This window comes from Pyricularia grisea, assembly GCF_004355905.1.
Source record: "Pyricularia grisea strain NI907 chromosome Unknown Pyricularia_grisea_NI907_Scaffold_11, whole genome shotgun sequence".
Classification (NCBI taxonomy): domain Eukaryota; kingdom Fungi; phylum Ascomycota; class Sordariomycetes; order Magnaporthales; family Pyriculariaceae; genus Pyricularia; species Pyricularia grisea.
In genome coordinates this window covers 243,096-270,600 of record NW_022156723.1, presented here as the reverse complement: position 1 = coordinate 270,600, position 27,505 = coordinate 243,096, and the positions used below count along the sequence as shown (strand labels likewise).

Genomic DNA, 27,505 nt, shown 5'->3' with positions numbered 1-27,505 from the left:
TGAAATTTACAAATTAGAAATCAAGTCCAAATTTATAACGTAATAAAATTGAGTTATATTACGGTATCAGTCTTAGGAATTGCAATTTTGTTTAACTAATTTTGCCTCAGTATTTGGTGTATAAATTAACAGTTTCTTTTTAAAAAAAAGTGCAAGATTAAAAGTTTGGCAACAGTCGACAAATTCGAAAATATAAAAAAAGATTAATAGAATTATAATTAACGTAAAAACTATCCTACAAATCCAGATTTTACTTATATAATTCTATTAATATTTCAATTAGTGTTTTTACCTGCGTTGCCCATTTTTCCAAAATACCAATTTTGTCGTCTATTATATTTCAAACCTTTTTAGCTAGATCGTTTTTTATATAATAGTATTAGTAATACGTTATATCCTAATTATTAATAAAAGATATTTATTCGTTGTTCAACATTTCCGACCGTTTTATATATTCCTGTAAGCGTTGAGAAATTAATTGTTTATAATATTATTTATTATGTTATTTACAGTGCTGCTGTACCACTTAATTTACCACCTGTACCAGGCTATTTTCCGACGAAGCATAATTTCGCGCCGGTCGCGAAATTTTGCTCCAATTAAAAGTTATTATTAGTGAAAAATCGTCGTTGGACGTAAAATTAGGAAGTTTGTTTAAATGTACCTGGGTTAACGACGAGAGTAAATCAATAATTAGTGCAAAAAAGTATAAACGTTTTGATGGTAATTTATTTTTGGGTGATAATTTATTTAGAATCTAATTAACAGCCCGTCAAGAAAAACGAATAAAAGTTTAATTAAACCGCGCGTTAAATTTAAACTCGCTAATGTTTTTAGCCCGCCACCCAAGGCCAGTTTATAAATGTAAATCTTGCATTAACCTCTGTTTTTATTAGTATTATAGTCTTATTAATGTAACTTCCCGTTATATATTAAATGAAGTAAAACGCAAATATATTATAACGAGTAAAGAACGGTTAACAACCTCGTTACTACTAATAATCTAAATGTAAGTCCACCTTCCTGTTTGGACCTTTTTTAGTCCGGATGTCGTTTTTTTAATACACCAACATAATAGCAGGTTTTTTCCGCGGTAACCCGTTCGTCGATATATTATTAGATCGTCAATAGGAGCGCCACGATAATTATTTGGGTCTAATTTACAAATTCGATAATGCATTATTATCTTTGATAAACTGTTATTTTGCGTTCCAATTTGATATTTCCTAAATTAATTTCGTAAAATGTATATATTTTGCTACTTTTCTGCCATTTTCCACCCGCTGGACTAAAATCTTCATCGAAAAGGTTTCTATTTTTTTAATAAAATTAACAAAAATGGGGACGGAGCAACGCGGTTAAAGGGTTTTATAAAAGTAAAATGGCCGGAAATATGGTATTAAGACCAAATTTAGGATTGCATCCCCCCATTCGCTTGAATTTGTTCGGCGGGTTCGACTTGTTTTTGTTCAAATTTAACATAATTAGGTTTATAATAAAGTAATTTTAGAAGGGATAATATTTGCAAAACTACTTACAATTAGCAAATAATAATAAGTTTTATAAAATATAAAGCTTTTATTATATAAATAAATTTAACTCAATTTCGTGTCTTAAAATCAAACGCCCGGATGTTACGCTGCGGCTTCAAACCGATGATTATATTACCGAAAGATTTTGTCTAACCTTTTCAACCAAATATCCCCACGATAAAGCCAGCCTGGTCCAAGGTTTCTTTCAATTGGAACGTAACCCAAATGCTATCCGTAAAACTACGGTATCATATTTTTTAGCCGTTCCAATATATATTAAATTTGGCCAATACTTGGCCTAATAATATATTATAATTTTTCTACAACTCCGTTATACGATCGGCGCCCTAAACGATAAATACATAAATCCGTTCGCGCGCCGGGTAATTTTAAACGGAGGCGAAAATATTATACAAACCCAAAAATATCAATTGGCATTCGGGAACGTTCCAATACAAGACCGAATTAAAATAAAAGTCGGCCATTTCGCATCGGACGGCAGCCTATTTCCAATATATAGCGGATTCTTTTGCAACGCCGTCGACGAAATTTCGGTAAATATTTCTGGGTTTGCGGCCAAAATATCCGAAACCGGTAATAATTTTAATTTAATAAGCGATTTTTTATATTACGATAAATTGTCGGTAAAAGATTAACCAATTCCGGCCCCAAATATCGACGTAAATATTCGGCGGTTTTTTTCGCAGATGATAAACTGGTAATATTCAAAAAATAAACCAGGCCCGGTTGGTTGAATTCGAAATGGAACCGGAAAAGAAATGTAATTTTACGGGGAGTATTATGGGCGTTTGCAAATACTTATTTTATAACGAACATTTGCATTTGCGTTTTTTCGATAAAATAAAATACTATATTACCGACGGTAATTCGTTAATCAACCGTAACCGTATATGGATAACTACGCCTATTGCAACCGCTGTCCCACCACTTATAATATGTAATAAATCGGGGTAATCTTGCTAGTTTACGTTAATAATAAACCCGTCTCACAAAACGATCCGTCCACCAATTATTAATTAATAATCTAAACGGTAAATTCGAATTAGAATAATATTCCAACCAACTGTTAAAAATGGCCATCGGTACCGATTCCGAAACAATTTCCGTAAAGTTTTGCGGTTGGTGACAAATATATGGATAATTTGCCCCAAAGCGCAACCGGTTTCCAAAACCAGCGTATTGTTGTTTTCAATTCGCTGCCCATATGTTTTGTTTAAGTTAAATATTATCTTTCGGTACAAACTTCTATTAGAATATTCAATCGAAATCGCGATTTTATTGCACAAATCAAATTTTTTAAAAACTATTCAAATTTGCAAAATTCCATATTCGTTTTTTTGCAAAATTATAAGTTTTGAGACGACGATTCCGCGGTTATATATTATCGCCTCGGTTGTTATTGAACGCCCATCCGTTTCGCAAAATTCGATTTTCTTGTTTCGACATTTCCAAAAGAAAACCTTATATTTTCCGGAATAGTGCAGTGTGGAAAGGAATAGGAATTAACATTCCAGTAATTTTCATTTTTAGCACCCAACAAAATAAAACAACTGGGCTTTTTCCTGTTATATTTGCCGCTATATTTTCTAATCAGAAAATGCCGCGCAAAATTTTCATCCAGGCTAATTTCATAATTACGACCCCAACATAAGAAATATAAAGTTTATTAAAGGATTGAGTCGGAGAATAACACGGTTACAATGTATATGAATATATTTTATATATGTTTGCATTAATAATAATATTAGCTGCAGCAAAGTTTTCCTGCCGATAAAGAAGTCACCAATATAACCAAAAATAAACAACAAATCAGCATATTAAATATTAACACTAAATAATACAATTTAAAATTTAATTCTTTTTTTTCCTTTTGACCTTTCTAACATTCTCAGTCAAAACCAAAAGAATTACTGGCATTTTGCTATAAATCGGGAGAATATCCCACAAATTTCCGTAAAACGCTTTTATATTTTTGTGTAAATAATCCATATTTGCGTAATAAACTGTTTTCCGTTTCAACTTGCTGTAAGTTTGAATTTGAGGGTTTTCTTTTTAATTAGCAGGTTTTCTGCGTTTTGAAGACTTTGCTAAACTTGAGTTTTACCGTATTTTATTAGCCTTTTAAATTTCGTATTTTTTTGCGCAGCGAGGTATATTTTTTATTAAGGGAAATTATATAATTGTTGCAATCTGTAAAAAAATACAAATAAAATAACAAAATAATGTCTTTTTCCTAATCTATCATAATCCAATTTAGGTAAAAATGTAATTATTTGTAAACTTATATAAATTTGGTGGGAAGTTTTTGTTCGTGTCTTTAAATTATGTTGTTATGCACGTAGTTTATTTATTTGCATATTTGTTTATAAATTAATAATCTTACCATTTCGATACATAATATAAGTGTTATATTTGTTATTACAGGTCTTGTTTAACTTGTCCAAACGCCAAATTTACCCGTAGATTTTGGACCCATTTGTAACGAGGTCCGTAAAATATAATAATAAAAGGGCAAAACTGTGGACGAAAACTAATGAATAGTTTTGCTCGCCATTTCTTATTACGTTCCAACGGTTGTTTATTGTTTCACAAACCTTATTCTGGCAAATGCGTCGCGTTTCGGTGATTTGTAAACAGAAAATTTTGGTTATAACGTTTTGTCGCTGTTAGGGTAACGATATACAACGGTCGTTGGTTTTTCAGATTACGTATTTGCCAATAATATTATTTAGAATTTGGTATATATATAACATTATAATCTAAATTTTTAATTACGTCGCAGTTTTTTCCCAATGTTTGCGCCCCGCCCCGTTGCAATTGTTTAGATCGTATTGGTAGGGTAATAAATTCAATGCGGTAAAAGTTGAGTTTTGGATTTTTTACTAAATTCCAAATGATGGTACGGTTTTTGTAGGTATACTAACAAGATTTATTTCGTTTTTAAATTATATTATGAACGTCCTGTATATTTAATTTCGACCAATTCCGACCGTTTGGGGCGCATTTTTCTATCTCTGGGTTAAACTTATCAAAAACGTGTTGGTTTATATTTAGGCTTGCAATTATAAATATACGATTCGAATTTTTAGATTAAATAACGTACGATTTTATATTTACCTGTTCTGGTAGGTTTCACCGCGTTCTATGCACTACGCGGCGCGGGCGAATAATTTATCCGCCTATATATAGCAAAAAACATGTACCAAAGATATTTTTGATTTTAGGTTGCCAAAGCTTTGCCAAGGTTCTTACCAATTGTTAATTAGCGGATATTCTGTGCAAATGTCCTAAGCCGGGCCCTAAAACCAGTGTAATTTGTAAAGAAAATGAAATACAAAAATATTTAATTATAAATAACAGGACTAATACGCACACAATGGTAATAAACCGGTAAATTACCTATGGAATATATAATAGTTTGTTTTCCCCTATTTTCCGCGTTTTGCGCAGAAAACGTTTGTTAATTACGGGTTGAAAAAAAAGCACTGGTTAAATCGAACGAATGCAAAAATAATTTTAAAAACAATTAAACGATAAAATAGAATTTTCCCGCCAATATTTTTAAAACCAATTAAACGAGCAAACTATATTTCTCGAAAAATAGAAACAGAACGGTCGATTTAGAAATTAACGATCTGCCATTTTTTGTGAAGATTATATATAACGTAGGGAAGTGAATTTTAAAGGATAATTTAAAATGTGGAAAGGTTGCACAATAGTTATATTGTTGTTAAAAGTTTTTTTATAAATTTATATTCTTTAATTCTTTTGCAAACGGGTTGTTTCACCTTTTATATATTGTAAAAATATTTATTTTTAGCACGTTTATTATTAGTTTATTTATTTTTTGATGCATATTGCATTTGTTCATATATTAATTAATGCGCATTATATTTGCGTATTATTACTGCGTTTTATTTACTTGTGCTGATATATATATTTAATATAATAATATTAATAGTATGAAACGCGTGGTATATTAATATATCCTTGTTTATCATATATCAACCGTACGATCGGTATTATATATATTTATAAACCAATATTCTTTTATATTAATTATACCGGGATTAAAAAGTCAAATTGGCAAAAATAAATCGGCAATTGTTTGTTGTGAAATAAATGGCGAAAATGTGCATTTAATTCGAACGCGCCCTGCGAGATTTAAATTTGCGGCCTATACTAACCTAATTATGGATAATATTGATTTTCAATATTTTATAGGCTCGATTTCTTTTCTGGGTATCATTTATTTCGCTATCGAATGCGGATGTGTAAATCTGCCTTTTTGAAGTAAATCAAATTATCTATAAAATATTATATAAAATCGATTAATAATTGTTTTGTAATTTATTTGTCCTGAGTATTATTTACGCTGTTAGAACGACATTTTTACGGTCATATGCTTGCTAAAATGAAAGAGCCACCCGGAAACGGATAATATAATAAATATTTGAGCTTTTTGCAATATTTATTATAGAATTTGTTTGGGGCAAAATAATCGGATGTTGGTATTCAGATATAGTACGTATTAAATAGGTGTTTTACATTTAAACCCGGTTGATAAACAAAGAGTATATAATATATTTCGTATATACCGAAAGGTGGTTTTGTAACGAATTAAAATGCCGGCTTGCCGCCAATTTTGTGAATATTTAATCAATTTACAGGAAAAGCGTTGGGTGGGTAAGCTGATTTTAGAGCGGCGGTAGGAAATAGTATCTTGGTTGATTTGCAAAAGGAAATCCGTTTTAAATCTGAAAAGTTCATAGTTTTATAATGCAGATTTGATAATAAATATGAAGACCGGTTCTGCGAGGATTCTCCCATATATAAAATTTATACCAAAAGAGATTATTTTTATTTTTAATACATAATACCTTTGAAACTTTCCCGATAAATCGATTTTCCAACCATTGCTGTAAAATAAATCAAACGTTTCCATTTAATTTTTCAAATTTGCATAGCTCGATTCTTTGTTGATTAAGTATTTTGAAGCGTATATTTCTAATTTTTATACCAAAAAGCGATGGTAATTTAAGTTTTTACTCCCAAAAAAAGTTTCGAAAATATAATTTTGGCGGGCTACTATACGCGCCCTTTTTAATTATACAATTACCGTTTGGCGGACTTAAAGTGGCGTAGTTATATGAGAAACGGATTCAAAACAAATTGCAAATCCAAATACCACTTATCAAAAATGTTGGAAATTGAAATTGCGGTAATATACTTCGATTGTTACTTGGAAAGTTTTAATTTACTATTCGTATTATATATACTAACTATTATCTTGGGTAAGTCAGAAAATAGGATAAAAGTTTAAAACCAAATATTTTGGTTTTTTATTTAGTTTGTTTTGTACAGTTTAATGTTAAAATCCATTAATATTAGTATTAAGGCACGAGCAACCGTTTTGAATTAAGCGTACCGAAATGCAATATAATCGAACCCAAGCGGGGCGTTATTATAAAATAATATGGTAAAATTTAAATTGTTAATTATAGTCGCCCTGTGAAAAGATGGGCAGGATCCATGCGTAGGAACAACAAAAATAGCCGCTTATAATTATAATAGTTTGTTATTTACGCCGGTTACCGCCAAATAAAAATTGCTGGGTGGAACGTTTGGTAAGATTTTTGAAAAATACATTTGTCGGAACCGTATTTTGCGTATTATTAAATATGGATTCTAAAAATATGACGTTAGGATCAATATTTGCTTCGTTTTCCGAATCCAAGTATATTTCCGCAATTTATTTACTGGGATTACCACATAAATTTTACTTACTTAATTATTTAATTATTTAAAAAAGGGATATAAACTAGTGACCGTTATAGTTGCATTTTTTTTGGATATTATTCTACAAAATGTATTTAAGGTTAAATCTGGTTATGGGTCGTAACTTAAGATTTTGGTTATTGTATACCCAGAAACTAATATTTTGAAAAGTCCCAATTTTGTTATAGATTTTGAAGATTGTTTTATTCTTAATTTGGTCCTGTTATTATTACGATTTCATAGAATTGAAACTTAAGTAACTTTTAAATATATAAAAATATATGCGAAAAACTATTAATTAGCGGTTATATGTTGTGCAAACTTTTATATTTTGGTAAATTTACTACCACAACAGGATTTTCCCGAGCTTATCAAAGCGCTAAATTAAATTATAATATATATATATATATATATATATAATACTTTATATTTATAATTTTAACTGCTGCGTATTGCATGGTTCGACGCCGGTAAATCTCGTTTTTTTTAATTTAAAGAAAACAACGTGGAAACGGTAACGTGTCTTTTACGGAGAAGTTGCTTTTGTTTTGCTATTTGTAATAAAGGTTACCATTTCTATATTAAATAGATATACTACGTCTGGGAAATCTTTCGAAAACCCTAATTCTTTGCAAATTTAGATGGAAAGGCCAAAACGGCCGATTTTTCTTTACAAATTAGTCCGTTGGTGGGGTTCGTTTATTAAAAGGTCGGTATAATTTATTGATTTCCTATTATTTGTAGCGAAAGTAATTTTGGATACAGCAAAATATATAGCAGGGTAAATTTTACAGTATTCTTAACTTGCAGGAAGCTTTACCATATGTTTTTTAATTGGGCGTAATGGGTAAAAATGGATACTACGGCGATCCCCGAATTGACATTCATTTTAGGGTTAAGATACTCTAATATTTTTTACGATGAATTTAAAGATATAGTATACAATTTCGTCGAATATTGCCAATTGTACAATTAATCGCTGCTTTTTTTAACGTGAGATTTGACCAAATACCCTGCAATTCTCCTACCCCGATAAGAAAATAAAACGGAAAGCTAGACCATAATTTCCCACAATAAAATAAAATATTTGTTTTCTTTATTGTATACATTCTGTTCCATGGACTCGGTTGGTTTATTTTATTAAGTATTGCCGGCTTTCTTCAACTAATGGTATAATTACCAAATCCCATTTTTAGATTATTATTTAAAATTAGTTGGACCAAATATGGGCCAGTATAACAATTGCCCAAAGTTTTAACCCAATTCCGGTTTTTTATTACCTCCGATCAAATTTTAATTTTGAAAACCACCTTTGGGTTTTCCAAAAATCAACCATCGTATGAATAACAAACTTATATTAACAAAAGTTGCTTTTTAGCCTATTTGTTTATTTACCAATTTTTGTATTATATCAACTTGGTTATTTGTTCGTTCCAATAATATTTCAAACCAGTTTGCATTTTTTACTATCTAATTTCCCAGTTTAATATTATAAAATCAAGAATAAAATACGTTTATTTCCCCTAAAACTTTACAAAACTTGGAATTTATATTATACAGAAATTATTTAAATGGTTAATGGTGGTAGTGGACCATTTTCTAAGTTATATAACAATTCGGGTACACACAACTTTTGCAACATATTTTTATATTATATCGTATAGTCTATTTAGCAATAACTACCCAGATCTACCAGGGTGATGGTTATAAACTTATATTCTATCCATTGCTAATATATATTTTCCCCCTTCTTTTATCCCTATTTTACCAAAATTTTAAATCATTTTACATTATATAATATTTAATCTTCTCCCCATTATCATTTAAGCCCCAACCATTTTACGGTTGTTTATTATACTAGGTTAGACTTATTCCGATATTATCTCCAAAACCGATTATAAAATCAAAATCATGGTTATTTCTTTCGTGGATCCGAAAATCTTGATAATTCATCGCCGGTTGAAAAGTAAAACATTTCCTGGAAATGGGCATCCGGTAAACGTTTCCCCATTTCTAAGCCTATATAAAAAAGATTTAAAAATCTGTTTTAACTGGTATATATAAATACCTGGTTCTTTCCGGAAAGCGAGTTGGATTCCGACGAAACGCTACAATAATGCGTTATGCACCAAATAAAAAAAAGGTCAGCGTGGACGTCGCCATCTAATTTATCGGCGACGAAAATATATGAGGTACGACTGGCGACGACGTGGACGGTAAATTATAACGTTGTAATTTTCATATCGTTCAATAAATAAATCTTAAATAGCCCGTAAAAATTGGTTAATGTTTTTTCAATTATTTTCCGTTTTTACCGCCAAGTTCTTTTTATTTATTCTTCTTCTGAATTATTTACGGAACAAGTTTTTCAGAAAGGACATAATGGAATAATTAATTTTAGCTTTTTCCAGTCAAAGTAAAGCGCCGTATAAATACACGAATTCTTGATGGATTAAATGGGATATATTCTGGGCCAGAATTGAAGTGGAAACGGAGGGACGCAGCGAAATCGACGAAGTGAAAATGCGTTTTTTCCCTATTATACAAAATAGAATGTCAAAATATCCCAAACGCGGGAACCCGGTCTGTTTTTTTAAAACGTTTGGGCAATTTGATTTAAATGTCGAAACGCAGCGAGCCCATATTATATTCGCGTTTTAGTTTTGGATTATCGTTATATGAGTTAAACGGCGTAGGGATTTAAAACTCAATAATAATATCATAAAGATTTACTTTAAACTGGTTATAAATGCTTCTACTAAAAGGTTGGACTGTTACCAAATAATCACCAATTCTTAATTGGGAACGTGCAGATATGATACAAAACTTTCCCTATTTCTATTTTGGCATTAAGTAAAATAATTAATAAAATAAATACATCTTCTATTTATTTTCGGTTAAACTAATAATTTTAAAGGCCGGTAATTCTTTTATATTTGCAACTCTATATTTACGCCATTTGCCAATAAATGGATTGTAAACAAATATTTTTCCAGATTTCATTTTAAATGCCTAGGGTTTTTCAGGTATTTTTAATATACGGCTAACTCGCTTTTCCTACAAAATTACTTTTATTCATTTTATTTGTAAATTGCTCGGTCTTAGAAAAAGGGGGAAGTTTGCAGAAACTTAGGTAAACGTGGTAACCAAAAAAGTAAAATTGCAATTCCTGCAAGAAACGCAGTTAATATTATGATTTCATATTTTGGGATAATAATAAATAATTAAGACCCACCATTTTGATGCATAAAAAGGTAGGACGAAATTATATCAAATAGGTTATTAGAACTTTGATGTAAATTTATGTTATAATTTTTAGATTTACTTTTTGAAATATAATTAAAAATACTTAAACTGTTTGCCTATATTTAATTCCAAACCAAGAAGGTTTCAGGGCAGGTTTGGGGGATACCGTTACTAAGAAACCGTTTAGCTTAATAAAAGGGGCGAGGATAGATAAAACATTTACAATTTAATTTTCTTCATATTAGTATTCCGTATTTTTTCGTTCCAAGAAATATATATACCGTACAAATAATCTTAAATTTGCAAAGGTTATTCTCGCTATAATTCTGGTTAACCTATTAGCGAATTCTGTTTACAAATTCGGGACGTTCCAAAATTCGGCCATTATTTTGTAAACAAAAAACTGCTGTTTCCGTGTTATTATTTTGAAGGATCCAGGGATTTTAAACAGAAGGTAAGAAGTTGGTAATAATATTAACTCAACAATATTAGCAAAAAAGAATCATTACAATCTTTTTTTAAATGGTTTGGTTATATATGTAAATTTTACGGTTGGCCTTTTTTGAATTTGTTAAAAGTAATCGCATTATAAAAGCCCCGTACCGGCGATATTCTCTTTATTTTAGTTTATTTTAGTTCATTTTTAGAATTTAAACGTTTTTATTCCAGGAAATGTATGCAGTTGATATCTAATATTACTATTAAACTACCACGTATACATATATATTGCGCATTAAATATAGCGTTTAATTATGATACGGAAAGTTGATTAAACCGTTAATAAGCATTTAAATAACAGAAATTTTGTAATTTAGAAAGAAAAGGCAAAATACGATAATAATAACTATTCTAAATTTAAAACTACCCTTTTACTGCAAAAACCACATTTATATTTTACAACGAAAACCTATGATACTTTTGTAATATTTTAGCAATTTGTGGTTAAGCCCACAAAGGCTGTTGGGGATTTTGTTAATTAACCCTAATTATTTAAAATGCTAAAATAGGGACCGAGTGCAAATATATATTAAGAAAGCTAATTTTGTCCATAAATATTATTTAAAGATCTATTGGTATTGGGATTGTGCCGATGTAAAAAATATTATAAATGACTGGGTTATAATAAGTATTACGCAATTTAAATGAAATAAATTTTTATCTTAGTTCTATTTTGCCGATTTGTCAATTTCTCAAGTTTCTGGAGAAAATATAAACGGTAAATAACAATTAAATGTTAACCAATGGTAAAAGATTAACAATAATCTAGATAATAATGCAAATAATAATCCAATCCTGGGATTGTAATAAGCAAATAAGTATATAAATGCAGCGTTTAAAAAGGAGTTTTGTGCGTAATTACCTGCAATTTGCAAAATAGCGTATAATCAATGTTTTTAAAGTAATTCCAAGCGACGGTTTTGCATATACGACTTTCCCCACAGATTTTAATTATTATTGCTATTTTGCTAGTGCTGGAAAACAATAGCGCTGATTACCCAAAGGATTATAACCAGAACGAACTTTATAAAAACTAAAAGATTACAATATATTTAGTTTTTTCCGCCTTTTGGTGCCCTTCACGGCAATAAAACCAAAAGAATACAAGTCCAAATACAAATAAAAACAAAAATATCAAAGATAGTAAGTACTAATATTTGCGGTTACGGGTCTATTATAATAAGCCAGTTAAGTAACCCGTTTCACTCTGACAACGTTTTGGTCGTTTTAAAAATTGAAAAAACTGCGGATATTATAATTATAATAATTAAACTGTAATTAAATCCGATTTTTCGCAACCCAAATTTGGGGATACGTATTTTTATTTTAATTCTTTTAACAATAAATACTCTAACCGTCAATTTCGGATTTGGATTACCAAACTACAGCAATATAGAGTTTAAACATCGTATTATGTTTTTAATTTGTAATTTATTTGTTGCAATTTTTGCATTTTGCAGAAACCTTTTTTTTCGAGGAGGTGGTTTGCGTCCGTTATTATGTCCAATTGTAGTTTTAACGTTCGTACAATCAACTATTATATTTAATTATGGTCGGTCCTATTACCATCGATAACAACCGGGTAATTAGAGAGACTTCAAAGTATTATCGTCCTAATTATAATCGCAGATTAAAAAACCCTTTTAACTAGAAAATAAGGAAATGCTTTCAATTAATACCAGGAAATAAAACGTAATAATTGGCCCAATTTTAGCAAATGCGAAATTTTTCATATAACGGTGCTATTTTTAGGGTTCTGCGGGATTTTTGTTCGTGGGTTAATTTTTTCGGCCTCAAAATCTATTTTAATTTTAACTAACGTTAAACAAATGTGCCAAAATCTATTTATAATATTATACTATAAATAAGCGCTGCAATATAGCTTTACTAGCGCGATAATAAATTGCGCTATAATAATTACGTTTTGGAATATTGAAAATTTGGTATATCCAAGTTTAGATTTGAAAATCAAAAGCGTTATTATATAATAGGTTTTTTATTAGTTAAATATAATCAAAAACGGTTGAGTTTTATTATTTGATTTATTCTGTAACAAGTAAAAATATTAAATTCTTTTTACCATACTTGCGTAACCGTTATATGGCGATTTTTTTCAATAACCCAAGTTTAAATTTGGCTAAAAACTCATATATAATCAAATACAGGTTTGCGTTTCGCAAAGCTTTGATTTTTAATATCGACAAGCAATTTAACAAAGTTACAGATAATAATTCGCTATAATAATGCAAACGGGCCAATACGCTATCAAATTAGACTGGTTAATTAAAGCTTTCAGGGGATATCTGTTAGGGTAAATGCGTATATAATCAGGAACCAATATCGATTGGTATTTTATAGGGAAAATACAGAAAATTGATATATATTAATAAAAAACCCACCTTTCATCCGCATCGCGTAAAATTCAGTCATTTGGTTTGTTTTTTTCCCTTTTCTCGCAGCAAAACTTTCGCGGATAAATATTAATAAACTAGCTTTTATATTATATTTACCCCGGCTGTAGTATTTATATATCTATATAGAACTCAGTAAAACTTTTCTAGTTTTTAACCAATTCCGTTTCCGATGCGTTTTGCACCCAATTCAAAATACATATTAATATATATATATATATTACACCTTGTCGCGGTACCGTATATGCATACCGCCGTGCATAAGCTTTTATTATTCGTTTTTGCGGTTTGTTAGCACCACTTCCACGCAGTTTAGTGCGTATAAAATAATTTATTTCAACGTTTGTTAACTGCTTTTAAATCTCTTACTTTTATTTTGTATTCCCAAACCCATGCGCTATTTAACGTTTTGGCCTTTTCCTATAACCTCTCGCTTTTTGGTCGACGTTTTCATTTTACCAAATATTGAATGTTCTTAGCCCATTTTCTTTCATTAAATAACCGCATTCCTGCATAATCTCTTTCAAAATTTGATTCGAAATTTTTAATAAACTTTTCGCTAATATCATTTCATGGTTTTTACGTATTGTCTTTATATGAGAATCTCTTCCATTTAATAAAATAATAAAAACGATTTGAAACCCCATTTTGTGAAAAGAATTTCGGCTTTTTATATATTCTTTTTGCATTAAACGCAGTTGTTCTGTTTTGTTTTAGCAAATTTGGAAGATATTTAATACTAAGCAATATATTTTATAACGCAGGCTCTGTTAACTTGCTATTATTTTTATTCGGGGGGTTAACGTTTCGTAAAAAGTCACATTTTAATATTGCAACAGATGATTTAATAAACGCAGGGCTTATTAATTTTGTAAATTTGCTTTTAAAATTTAGAATATAAAATGGGTTAGGCTATAATATTCCGGGAAAATTCAAATCCAGGAGCGTAACTTACCGCAATAAATTGTCAGGATTTTTAATAATGCAAAATTCTTTTAGGAAATTGGAATCCGTGGATAAAATCGAATATTATTCGTTTTGGCTTAACGGTATCAATTTACCGGTGCTAAAAATAAACGACGTAGTAAGCGCAGATGGCGGCCTATTAGATTATATAAAAATTAAAGTGTTTAAGATTGCAAATATATAAATTAACAAATATAATTGCAATTTTTTATTCGGATATCGACGTCGCAATAATTATGTTGTGACCAGAGAGTTGGGTCGGCACCAGGGAGGCCAGGTGGGGTCACACCCCTCCTGATGACACTCGTCAAGAGAACACCGACCAGTGGAACAGGGATTACCCAAGCAACAAGTCACGTGACCCCACGTGATGCCAAGAGGAGACAATCACTTGGATCATTAAGTGATCAGGAATATCAGAACAAGAGGATCATTGGAATCTTGGAATGATCAAAATGATCACTTCAGAAACATAATCTATATAAGACACGCTCATAACCATATAGTTATACTTAGCTTAGGATTGCTTAGCAGCGTTCAACTTACTACCTACTCAGGAATCGATCATAACTTCACCCCAGTCATTTGAGAATACCCAGTTACCCCGTCAGACGCTCAGTTGCTTCAACCCACTGTACTTTACCATAAGAACAGGTTACCCGATACCTTGATCGTAACAAATTATTGGATTGAAATTATAAGTATTGGTTTTATTGATTAGAATATTAACGAGCAAATACGTATTTCAAAAGTGCAAAATAATAAGTATAATGAATTATAAACGTAATTAATAAAACAAGTTTACCATTTAATATTATAACATTTCCCAGGCTGAAAGAATATAGAGATTGTAATTTTATGGGGTTTCTATTGGTTTTTAATGTAATAAATAATATAATAATATAAAGTTGATTGCAGCGTATATAAAAAGTCTAGAATATAAAAAGAATATAAATAAATTTCTTTATTTATTTTATTAAAACTGTATTACTATTTAAGCTATATATATAGGTGCTTAGCTAATTACCCGCCAATTTACAATAATGCTTCCTATTAGGTTTTTAAATACTACCTATTTAAAGCAGTTGTATCAAAACTCACATTAATTGTAAATATTAAAACGTAGGCAAGATTATTTTAGAAATATTAGTTTTTAATATACCGGTGGTTTAATTCCATCGTTTCAAATTGCAAAATTAAATCAATTTGATATTCTGGGCAAAGTAATGCAAGTCAGGTAGGATTAACATAAATTTAGTATAATTTACTACCAACAAATCAACTGCAGTATAAAGAAGATAAATCAAAACTGATATATAATATTCAAAACGTGTATTTAACATAATTTTTCAAGTAATATAGTTACGCAACTTGTGATAGTTACCGCGGTTAAACCGGTTTGATACACAATAATCTTTATAATCCGTTTAATTTAAAATATGTAATTTTATCAAATAGTTATCAGTCTAAAGTAGCAAAATTAGAAGTAATACGGAAATAAAACTGACCGATTTGTAAAATAACTATGTATAAAATATTAAATAAAATTATATTATTTAAAAACGAATTATACAAATTTTTAAATATCGGGCCTGAGCATAGTAGAAAAGATATATTGATAAGTGTATATAACCGTTTTCATATAAGTAAATAAAAAGACCAACCAAAGTTTTATATTTAATTAATAAATTTGAAATACCTAATATTTTCGAACAATCATTTCAAGGAAAAAAAGTTTAGGACAATTATCTTAATTTGCATACAAAATTAATAAAAGCGTTTTCTAGCAAATTATATATTTATGAGAGGGAAACGTAAACTTAATTTTGTAATTAATTAAATTAGTCGCCGATATTAAAATACTAAAATGTTAGAAAAAGAAGTATGAATAGTTTTCTTTTAAAAAAAGACAGAACGTCTTTTGGAACGCGGAATTAACAAATTGGGATTAAAATAGTCAATTAACGTAACGTTGATCCTAAAATAATAACCAAAGTAAATTTAAATATTATTGATATAAAGTATTACCAGCCACCTTTCAAAATTAATTATATTTTCAGAATCGCCCTTTATTATTATTATTATTATTATTATTATTATTATTATTATTATTATTATTATTATTATTATTATTATTATTATTATTATTATTATTTGGCACTATATGAAATTCCGACCGTAATAGTTTTGATTTTCTTTTAAGCCTATTTACAGGATGGTATGTAGTAATCCGAGCAAATTATCAGGGTTTACCAAATTTATTATTTAATTTATTATTAATTTCGAGGTAATGGGGAACAAGTCCGTTAATAAGAGGATGATTAATTAATATAAATATAATGGGAGTTCAAAATTGCCTGAGAAAGCATAATTTAAAAGGATAAAAGATTTTATACGGCTTTTTATTCTGTTAAATATATTTAAAAATTGGTATAATACTTATATTTTGCATTAATTTAAGCCCGATTGCAACGTGGTAAAAGTTAACTGGGAAAATTTAGTAAAATAAAAAACAATCTTATTAAAATTATTAATAATGGTAGGTGTTAATAGGGGGTAAAGGTGGTAACCTAAATGCGGCGTGGGTAATAACCAGTGCTAAAAACACTATAACAATAAGTGGGAATACATTGTAATTTAAATATTAATAAACAGATATGATCGTTCGGGAGATTTTGCTTTCTTTTTTTATATACCCTCTAATATCGAAATGGGGGTCGGCATGTAAAAAATCGTTCCTGTACCGCAACGAAATTTCTGATAAATTATTTTATATGGGTATTTTAAAAATCACCCTTATTACCTTATTACTACGATAAAGGTATCGGGGTAATCTGTTCTTATGGTAAAATACAGTGGGTTGGAACAATTAACCGTTTAACTGGATAATTGGGTATTTTTAATAACTGGGATGAAATTATAATCGCGTTTAAATAAATATTAAAATCAATTGAAGTTTAATTACTGTTAAACAATCCTAGAATCGAATTTATTCATATGGTAATAAATGTGCTTTATATATTTAAATAACTATAATTATTTTGGGGTAACTACGGTTGGGGTAGACTATTTTTTTAATAATAATCGCGGTTATTTTTGCCCGGTAATCGGGTTAGGGTTTTTTATTTAATTGTTACGTGACCTCGTGTTCCATTTTCTGTTTTTAGTCCGTAGTTTTTGGTGGTTTTAGCTTGGGTTTCCGACATCTTTCCCGTTTTTGTTTAATTGTATCGGTGCCAACCCTGGTTATAATATCAGGTTTCCCTTTTTAAAACCAAATTCCGTGGCCATATAAATAAATCGCTCCCCTAATGTTTTTTTCCGGTGTTTTTCTCGTTTTTTTTGTTAACCGCGATATCGTTTCGAATTAAAAAACGGCCATAATTTACTCTCCCGATTTCCGCGTTTTTTGTTCGCCGCGAACATCTGGTTAAAATTATTGTTCTCAAGGGTTTCGAAATTATACCGTGCTCCTTTTATAAAATTCGCGGTTATTCCTGTCGTATAATCGCATTAAATTTCCGATATAATAAGTATGTCCGTCGTGGTCGGAAATATAATACTATTTCCGTTTTTGATACCAATTGTAGGTAGTTTTTCTTTTATATGTGAAGTTTATCCCATAATTCAATCTGTTTTCAGTGGGTCGATTAAACTAAAAAAAGTTTGAATTGCAGGAATTTAAAATTAAAAACAATATTTTCCGTATATAATAGGAAATTATTCGTTTACAACGATAATAGTCCGAAAATTTAACCGGTTATTACGATAACGTAAATAAAAACGTTTCCTTTAATCCCGTAATAAAATTAAAATTATTCGTTTAAATGTTAAATTATCGGTCGAAAATGCTGCGGAAACGGATCGTTTGGGGGTCAACGAACTGTTTTAAATGGTTTTTTCAAATCGGGTTTGGACACAGAATCGCGCTTTTTAGGTTATATGGACGTTATTAATTGGTTTTCAATATTAGGTGCTAATTTACAAAATTAGGTTTTTGCGGATTTAATTTTCAAAAATGGTAGGTGGTGTTTTTTTAGGCCGTTTTCTTTGGTTAATTTGTTCGTAATTCCAGGTTTTAGTAATATTAGCGAAATGGTTCCTGGTAATTTTGGAGGTGGTTAAAAGGTTTCCAAATGTTTTTTTTCGTATTTATAATATTCCCATTTAATAAAGTATTTTGTTTTACCGTGGTTTCGTTTATGGTCGAATATTTGTTTTATTTCGTAGGTTTTTTGTACACTAATTTCAATTATTTTTTATATATTAATACCGTGTGGTGTTGGTTTTTTATAATAATATATGGAAAATTGGGTGAATTTCGATGGTTGGTAATAATCATTTGTAGTTGGTGTCCCTAGTTTTTTTATTAGTTTTTAAAAAATCCAAATTCTTTAAAATTTATAAAATTTAATTTGCTATTCGGTCGTTATGTTTTAATATTACGTCGAATAAAGTAAACGTTATTTCTTTTTTTAAAAAATAGTTTTTTTATCCGATATTGATTGGCGTATTTTATTATTTTTTTGTACGAAGTTTTATTTTTATTAGAGTCTTTTATATGATTATCGTAATTCGTTTATTTGTTTATCGGTTCGTGGTGTTATAATGGTCGTTTTGGGTTTTTTATACGCGGTGGGATTAAATCCGTAATTGGCGTAAAACGGGGTTATTTTGGTATTTTCGCTTTTTAAACTGTTATAAACAAATTATATTGTGGGTAATAATCGTATCCATTTGTTTTATTTGTAATTTACGTAATATCTTAAATATTATTCGAATGTTTAATTGCCCAATTTTATTTATCCGTTTATTTGGGGGTAAAATATTATTAATGATTTATAATTGGTTCTTGATTATTTTACTAATAATTTTAAAAATTTTAATGTGCAAAATTTGTTTTTATCGGTAACGATATTTTTTAATAAACCGTAATTGTTAATAATTATTCGTAAAAATGTGTAAACGATTTTTTCGGTATTGTTATTCTTTCATATAATAGAAAATAGGCATATTTGGTAAATTTATCCATTATAATTAATATATTATTATATTTAATTCGTGTAAATAATTTTTTTTCAAAGGGGGTAATTCAATGATAAAATCCATAATAATAGTTTGTTGAATGTTATCAAAAGTTGGTAATGATTGTAATACCTCGTAAAATTTATATTTTGCGGATTTGTTTTTGGTACAAAATTCGCAATTATTAACGGTTTTTTGTACTTTTTATCGGATTCTTTCAAAATTATAATATTGTTTTAATCGTTTTTATATTTTGGAAATTTTTTCGGTATTCGTGCGTTATATTTTTGTGTATTTTCCGTATTTTCTTGGTATAATTATTATATTTATTATTTTAAAATTTCGGTATATTGGTAAAAGGTTTCCGTTTTCGTCCGCTATAAAAATAACGCGTGTTTTTCTGGTATTGTGTTTTAGTGGTCCGACTTTCGGTTAAAAACGTCGGTTTTACCGTTTTCCGTTTTTTTCTGGTAAATAATTTTAAAATGAAATCTTGATAGGAACTTTAACCATTTAATTTGTCGTTTATTTAACATTTTATTAATGGTGAAATGGGTTAGGCTTTTGTAATCCGTGTAAATTAATCTTTCGTATTTAATTCCGGATAATTAGGGTTTCCATTTTTCGAATATTTAAATAATAATTATAAATTCTTTATCGTGTATTTGGTAGTTAAATTTTGGGTTATCCACTTTTTATCAAAAGAAGCCGTAAAAATGTAATTTTCTTTTATTTCGTTGGTTAAATTATGTTCCAATTACGTAGTCGGATGCGTTGGTTTTGATTTCGAAAAATTTCGTTGGGTTTGGTATTTTGAAAATCGGTTTTCGGGTTATTGCATTTCGTAATTATTTAAAAATTTGTTATATTTATTCCGTTTACTGGAATTTTAAATAAGTTTGGTTATATTGGTTAAAAAGGTAGTGATCGCGCCGTATTCTTTAAATTAAATTCCTATAAAAGTTTACAAATCCGAAAAATGCTCGAACGTTTTTCACGTTTTGCGGTTACAACCATTTTTTTATTATTTGGATTTTTAATTTTTCCAAAAACGATAATATATTCAAAAAAATCATTTTATTATGATAAAAAACATTTTCTTGGTTCGATTAAAAATTTAACGCTTCATAATTTTTGTAAAACCGTGTAAACGTAATTTTTATATGTTGCCAACGTTTTGGAAAAAAGAAGAACTTAATCCAAATAAACAACGACGAAAATATACAAACATTTTTTAAAAACGTGGTTAATTATGGTTTGGAAAATTGTTGCGGTGTTAATAAACCCGAAAAACATTATTCAATACTCGTAATATTTTCGTTTAATACGAAACGCGGTTTTCCATTTTTTGTTTTCCTTTATACGGATTAAATTGTATATTCTTTTAAAATTTGATATTGTAAACTATTACATTTGGTAAAAAATATTTTTTTAATTTTTTATTAATGGGAATGGGTAATAATTTTTAATAGAAATATCGTTTAATTATTTGTAATCCACGTATAATTGTAACTTTCCGTTTTTCCTTGGTACGAAAAAAACTAGGTATTTTTTTGACAATGTCGATAATTTAATGTAACCTTTTTTGAAAATTTTGCGAAATATTTATTTAATACCTTCAATTGTATGGGGTTTAAACCGTATGTTCTGTGGAAGTTTTGTTGGGTTTTCTTTAGACGGTATTCCGTAATCAAATGAATTATATTCGGGTAACTTATTTCGAATCTTTGGTTAAACAATCGTGTGTAAATTTGGTATTTCTTGGGGATTTTGTTGTTTTTGGTTTGTTTTTTTGTTGAGGGTATTATGTAATTGGATCGGCTTTAATTTATAGATAATTTTGTTTTCCGATATTAGCTTTGAAATTGGTTATCCTTTTCGTAAATACGCCATTAATTTTGTTTGGTTCATCCGTATTTTATATTTCCTATATAAATCTTTAGATATCGTAAATTATTTAATAATTAGGTGTTTTCCCCATTGGACTTAGCCCGTTATCCAATTTGTTTTGGGGTTGTTTTTGTAAACCAAAAAGTTTCTAAAATTATATTTTTATTTTGTTCATCCGTAATATCCCAGCTAATTTATTTTCTTCGTCCGTAGTTTTTTATTTAAAAATATACGGTTTTTATTTCGCTAATGCCGTTCGCGTATAAAATTGCCTTTTATTCCACGGTTTACAATTAATATGGCTTTATTATTACTAAAATATTCGTCATTCCGTGACGAGTTTTGGTAATATATAATTATTTTATATTCTATTATTGAACAATATTCGTGTGGGTTTTTTTCAAATTATGTATCAAAAAATGTATATTCGTATTTTATTATTGCACCTTGTATAAGGTTTATGGTTTTTCGTTCTGTTTTTATCGTCGCCGTTTGATGTTTTATACCGTTTGGTTATTTTAATTTTTTGGTTTATTGGATTCGCGTTTTAGGTTTTTATTTTTTGTTTCTTAACGCGTAATTATTTCTATTTTTAATTTGGTCGAACAACTATTTCGTTGGTGCAAATGTTTTGCGTACGTTTGTTAATTTTTGCCTATTTTTTATTTGTAGGTTTTATACGATTTTTGTTATGGGTGTAAGTATTTAATATTATTATTAACGTGCGTGCCAATTTTAAAGTTTAATTAATATATAAATCTTACAAACGTTGTGGGTGTATTTATATCATAATAATACGGGTTAACTGTAATATACTATAAAATATTTGTTATTAAATATAAAGATAATTATTAATTCGTTTCGGAATTTAGTTTTAATTTCCCAATTAAATAATTTTTATATAATGTATATTTCGTGGATTTTTATTATTAGTCGTCGTCGTTGGAAAAAATTATTGTTAATTTTTTTTATTTAGGTGGATTTTATAATTGTTTCGGAAATATTCGGTTTAAAAAACGTAAAAGTGTTCCGGTTATTTAATATTGAATTTCGGGTTATTTTTAGACGTATTGAGACTTTTTTAAAAAGATTGTTTTTATTATAATAATATATATTTTAGGAATCAAATTGATTAATCGTTTTGGTGTATATTAATTTAATTTTTTTCGTATTTGTACGGGTCGTTGGTTTTTATTGTATTATATATATATTAAAAATAACGTCGTTTTCGTCGTTAAATATTTTTTTAAGCTGTTATCAGTTTTTTTCCCAAACCTTTATTGTATTTGTTTATTAAAAATTTGTTAATTATTTTAATATGGTGGGTTTATTCCAATCGTATTTAATTTTTCCGATACGTTCGAATTGGTAAACTCGGGTGACTTGGCGTTTGATCGGTGTAAATTAATTAGTGGTTTTATTTTTGTAAATATTTGGTTTTTTATTATTAATATTGGGGTATTTCGTGGTTTGTAAAAATATTATTTTACGTTCATTTTAAAATTATTATGGACTATATTATTATCGTTACAATAAATGGTTTAATTTATTAGGCCGTGTTGGTCGGGTTATATTTGTTAATGGTTAATAGCGTTAAAGTTTTGTATTTTTTCGGGTTTGTTTTTAGAATCGAAGGTAAAACCGGGGGCGTTATTCTAATATCCGGTTACGAAATTGGGGTATAAATTCGGAACGTTTTTAAAAAAGTTTTTGGCGATATATCTTAATTTATTACATTTAAAATACCATTTTTTATGGTTTTTGCGAGCTTTTTTTAATAAATTGCGTTGAAATCCATGAATCCGTTATACGTCCCATATAAAATATTATATTAACAAGGCGGTTTTGGATATCGGTATTTACGTCCAATATTGGTTTATCGCAAAATTGGTCCTTATACATTGCGTTTTTCGCGTCGTTCCAGTTTCTTTCGTATTATTAGTTATCAATTTCAACGGTTAATTTTACGTATTTGGTTAAACTGTCGGGTTGTTTTTCTTTAGTAAATTCGTTTCTATTTGTATTTTTAAAATTCGTATAAAAACGTGCCGTTAGGGTTTTAAAACTCTATGATAATTTGGCGGTAATTTATCAAAACCTATTAATATATTTAAATACTGACTTGGTTTAAATAAAACGCACCAAATTCCGTTTAATTATGCGTTTTTCGTTTGGATTACCAAATATTTTTTGGAATATTTTTCGAAATTATCGTAATCGTCGAAAATACGGTTAATTTTAATTTTACGGTTTTTTCCCTTTCTATGGTGCAAATAATTTCGTCAAATGGGTTTAAACCAGGCGAACGCGTCGTTTTATAAAAACGAGGTTACGTAAATAATTTTGTTTATATTGTTATTGAAATTATTTTCGCTAAAATATAAATAGGCCCGGGTTTCCGTAAAGTATTTTTGTAAAATATTTATCATACCATTTCAAAATATAGGTAAAAAATATCTAATATTATTTTTATTAGTTCAGTTAATTCGTTCGGTTATTCGTTTTTAAAATTGTCAATTTTCAGATTGGTTCCAGTAATTCAAATAACAATCCCATTAATTTTTCTTTCCAATTTCAATTAGCAGCTTCTCTTATTTTTTGCACCAATCAATATATCTTTGGTTTTTTCCACTACTCAGGGGTAAACCAATACCGTCGAACCCGTTAAACTTTATAATTATCATTATGGGCCTAGGCGCAATATTACAGTCCCGCTACCTATAACCTCCCGTCGCACCAAACTACCATATACCGCATTTAACGCCAAATTATAATATTCATACCAAATTGTAAACCGAATTTGGAAACCGGCAAAAATATTATTTGAAAAATTACATAACCCAACCGCCGCTGGCAAAAATGCCCCAAAATCGAAACAAATTACCTCAAAACAAAGATTGCACTTAAAATAGGGCAATTTATAGAATATATTTTTTGGACAGAATTCTTTAACCTAATTAGCGATTTAGAAAGTTTTGCTTCCTGGTATAACAATAATGAAGGTTTAAAAAAAAATTGAAATTGGCGAAAATTAATTTGTCGAATTCACGGATCGACCCAACAAACGGCAAAGTTTTTATATACGATCCGAAAAACAGATAGGTATTTCGTATTATCCTGCTATTAGCCGAATTGGGATAAAAACCTGATATTACCAACTCCCAACAAATTATTGCAATATTTACTGCCCGCCGTAACCGAAAATCATACGTCAGCAAATACATTTAAAAAAAGTACATTGTTTCGGGAAAGATTTCTTTTTAAATTATCAAGATGAAAGCAACAAACCGACATTGACTAAAAATTTTGCAAAAATAGAAATGGTGAAGAATTCCCGTCTTCGTCTTGGGAATAAAAAAATAAATCAACTTTTAGGGGTAAAACAAATCGTTACGGCCAATTCGATAACAAAAATGCAGATTTTGTGAAACAATAAAAAGGGAGGTTATATAAAGTTTTTATTGAAATTAAAAATATTCCAACAAAATGAAAAATGCGCGGTTTAAAACGAAGAAATGGATGGTTGATTTTATTTTAGGAAGAGGAATTTACGAAAAAACCGGCCTCAAATAATATTTCGCCTGTTGGAAACCAATATGGGTTGATAAAAGGGATATTAGCCCAGGGTTTATTAGGTATTTTAAAAGTAAAAACGTCGGACCAAACGCAACCGCGATTTAATGGATATTTGGGGCAAGAACTAGGAAAAGAAATATTAATTACATTTTATTACATTAATTTTGGCAGTCCTAAATTCGGCCCGAAATTAAAACTGGACCTAAATCCCGACTTAAAACTGGTTTAAAGTAAATTGCTCGTTGCGTCGTTCCGCTTTTTCAAATTTCGTTCAGGGCAAATCTTATAATAATGCATAGCCCACAAAAATAATTATATCGGTTCAAAAAAATATTTTACCTCCCCCAAATTTGGAAAATAACGGCAAAAATCAAATTTGCAGCACCAACTATAATTTTTAATATTAAATAACTGATTTTTAAGCGCGCCGATATAGGAAAACGGCCCATTCCACCGTATTCTTAACCTGGGCACAGGTACCGGTATTTGGACTACCAAATTTGCGACCAAAACCCAGCGACCGTCGTATATAATATTGAAATTTTCGCGCGCTCGCCACCCAAAATCCCACTAAATTACAAATCTATTATTGGAAATGTTATTGCGGATTGGAAAAAGCTGGCAAATCTGCATTTAGGCCAAAATTACAGCAATTTAAATTCGATTTTATCCACAACCATATATTTTTATTTATATATTCAAACCAAAATCTAATAATGAAAAACTGTTTTAACAATTTCCGGCCCGGTAATATTATTAAAATTTAAAAGGTATACCAACCAATCCATTTAAACATACTTCTGGAATGTATAGCCGTTTGCTATTTGCGGTGAAATGATTGATTATACCACGTTAGGAAGATAATTTCCAAAGTCGATTATATATACGGAAAGAATACTCGAAAAAATGTCAAAACACACCGGTTTTATTAACATCGAAATCAAAAAATACAAATGGCCGTTCAGAAATTGAATAAGGAACAAAGACCAACATTTAAATCGCCAACATTGAAAATAATGGGCGATACGTATATTTAAAACTTCTTATTAAATCTCGACGAAATATCCAAATTCCCATTTACCAAGAGCCTACATTAGAAATAGAAATTTCTAAATTCATACGTTGGTAAAATTGAAAAAACGTTTAGGAAAAACCGGTTTTACGTACCATTTATAATTACCTGGGTTAAACAACCATATTAAAAAATGTATCAAATAATTTAACGAATCAAAATGCTTATGCGAAACAAAAACAAAATAAATAGTAAAACACCTTTTAATTTAAAAAGAAATAATGTATAAAATCTAAACGAATACATATTTTGGAAAAAGAAATAACTAAAATAGCACTACCCAGCCGAAAAACAAATTAAAAAAGCGGTTGGAGCTTTTCATATCATATATAACTATTAATACCCGTTAATGAGCAATCTTATTTAATAAAAGAATTAATATGTTCAAACGGGGCGCGAAAAAAACCGAAAGAATTATTTTGCTTGGGAAAAGTAGTCGTATAATATGGGTTGCAAAATATTCCCCGCTGGGTTTTGGTTAGCAAATAATTGTTTAATAAAGATTACATAAATTCTTATTCAAAATGGAAACTTTTGCCAGAGTTTAATTCCCTAGGCCTATTTTACGGATATATAAAATTCGATTTCCGCAAAAGCTAAAATTAATCCAAAATTAAATTGCAACGAAGCAATATAATTCGTACAAATATTATCATACCCAATATCAATCTGAATCTCGTAGTAAAAAAACTATAATTTACAGTCGCTATATTTAAATAGATAATTCTCGCCCATTCCGTTTTCACTTTTGTAATTTTCTCTTCTATTTGCATTTCAATATCAAACGCATATACGTTTTTAAACAAGAATGCTATAAAAGCCGGTATAAATATTTTACAAATGAATAAAATTATTTAATCTTTTGGCGTTTTCAAATTGCTAAGTTTAAAAGTATAATATTACGCAAATTTTAAAATTCAATGCTCTGGAATGGCGTTTTCGGCAGCAAAAAGGTTTTTCCAACAGTATAAAACCCGGATTTTGTATTTCTAACATTTTAAACAATTTCCACAATATAACTGGAACAATTACTACATTGGTCCCAAAAATAATCAAAAATATATCCAAGATTATTGGCTAAACACCCCAATTTATATCAAAACTAATTCCCAAAAACTGCTTCTTGGGGACTGGAAAATTTTATATCCAAATCGGTAACAAAACTTTATATAATACCCTGCTTTTCAACTTTTTTACTTTTATCGAACCGGAAATTGTAAAAATATTAAAACAGCATTTTCAAAAAATTGAAAATGTCAACGTTATTTTTGCGCAAATTACAGGGCCATATTTCCGCCATATTCTAACAAGCGGCGTAGTACTAACTGGTATCGGCATTTTTATTGTTATATTAGTTTATGGCCGTTTTACCTTACTTAGGAAATCGAAGGAAATTTTATTTTTACCAAAACCCATTTTTCGTTTATTAAAATTTTTTATTGCATTGCTATTTTGCGTTCCGTGCGTAATCTTCATTTTGACATTTTTTA

General features: G+C 29.1%; 1 protein-coding gene across 1 annotated transcript; it reads right to left on the bottom strand.

The window, feature by feature from the left end:
• Positions 1-1,003: 1,003 nt before the first annotated feature.
• On the bottom strand, positions 1,004-1,180 carry PgNI_12291 (uncharacterized protein; the record flags this gene model as incomplete). The annotated part of the gene is made up of 1 exon (XM_031132244.1): positions 1,004-1,180. One exon carries the CDS (start codon positions 1,178-1,180, stop codon positions 1,004-1,006), a length of 177 nt encoding a protein of 58 aa, XP_030976291.1.
• Positions 1,181-27,505: the final 26,325 nt, after the last annotated feature.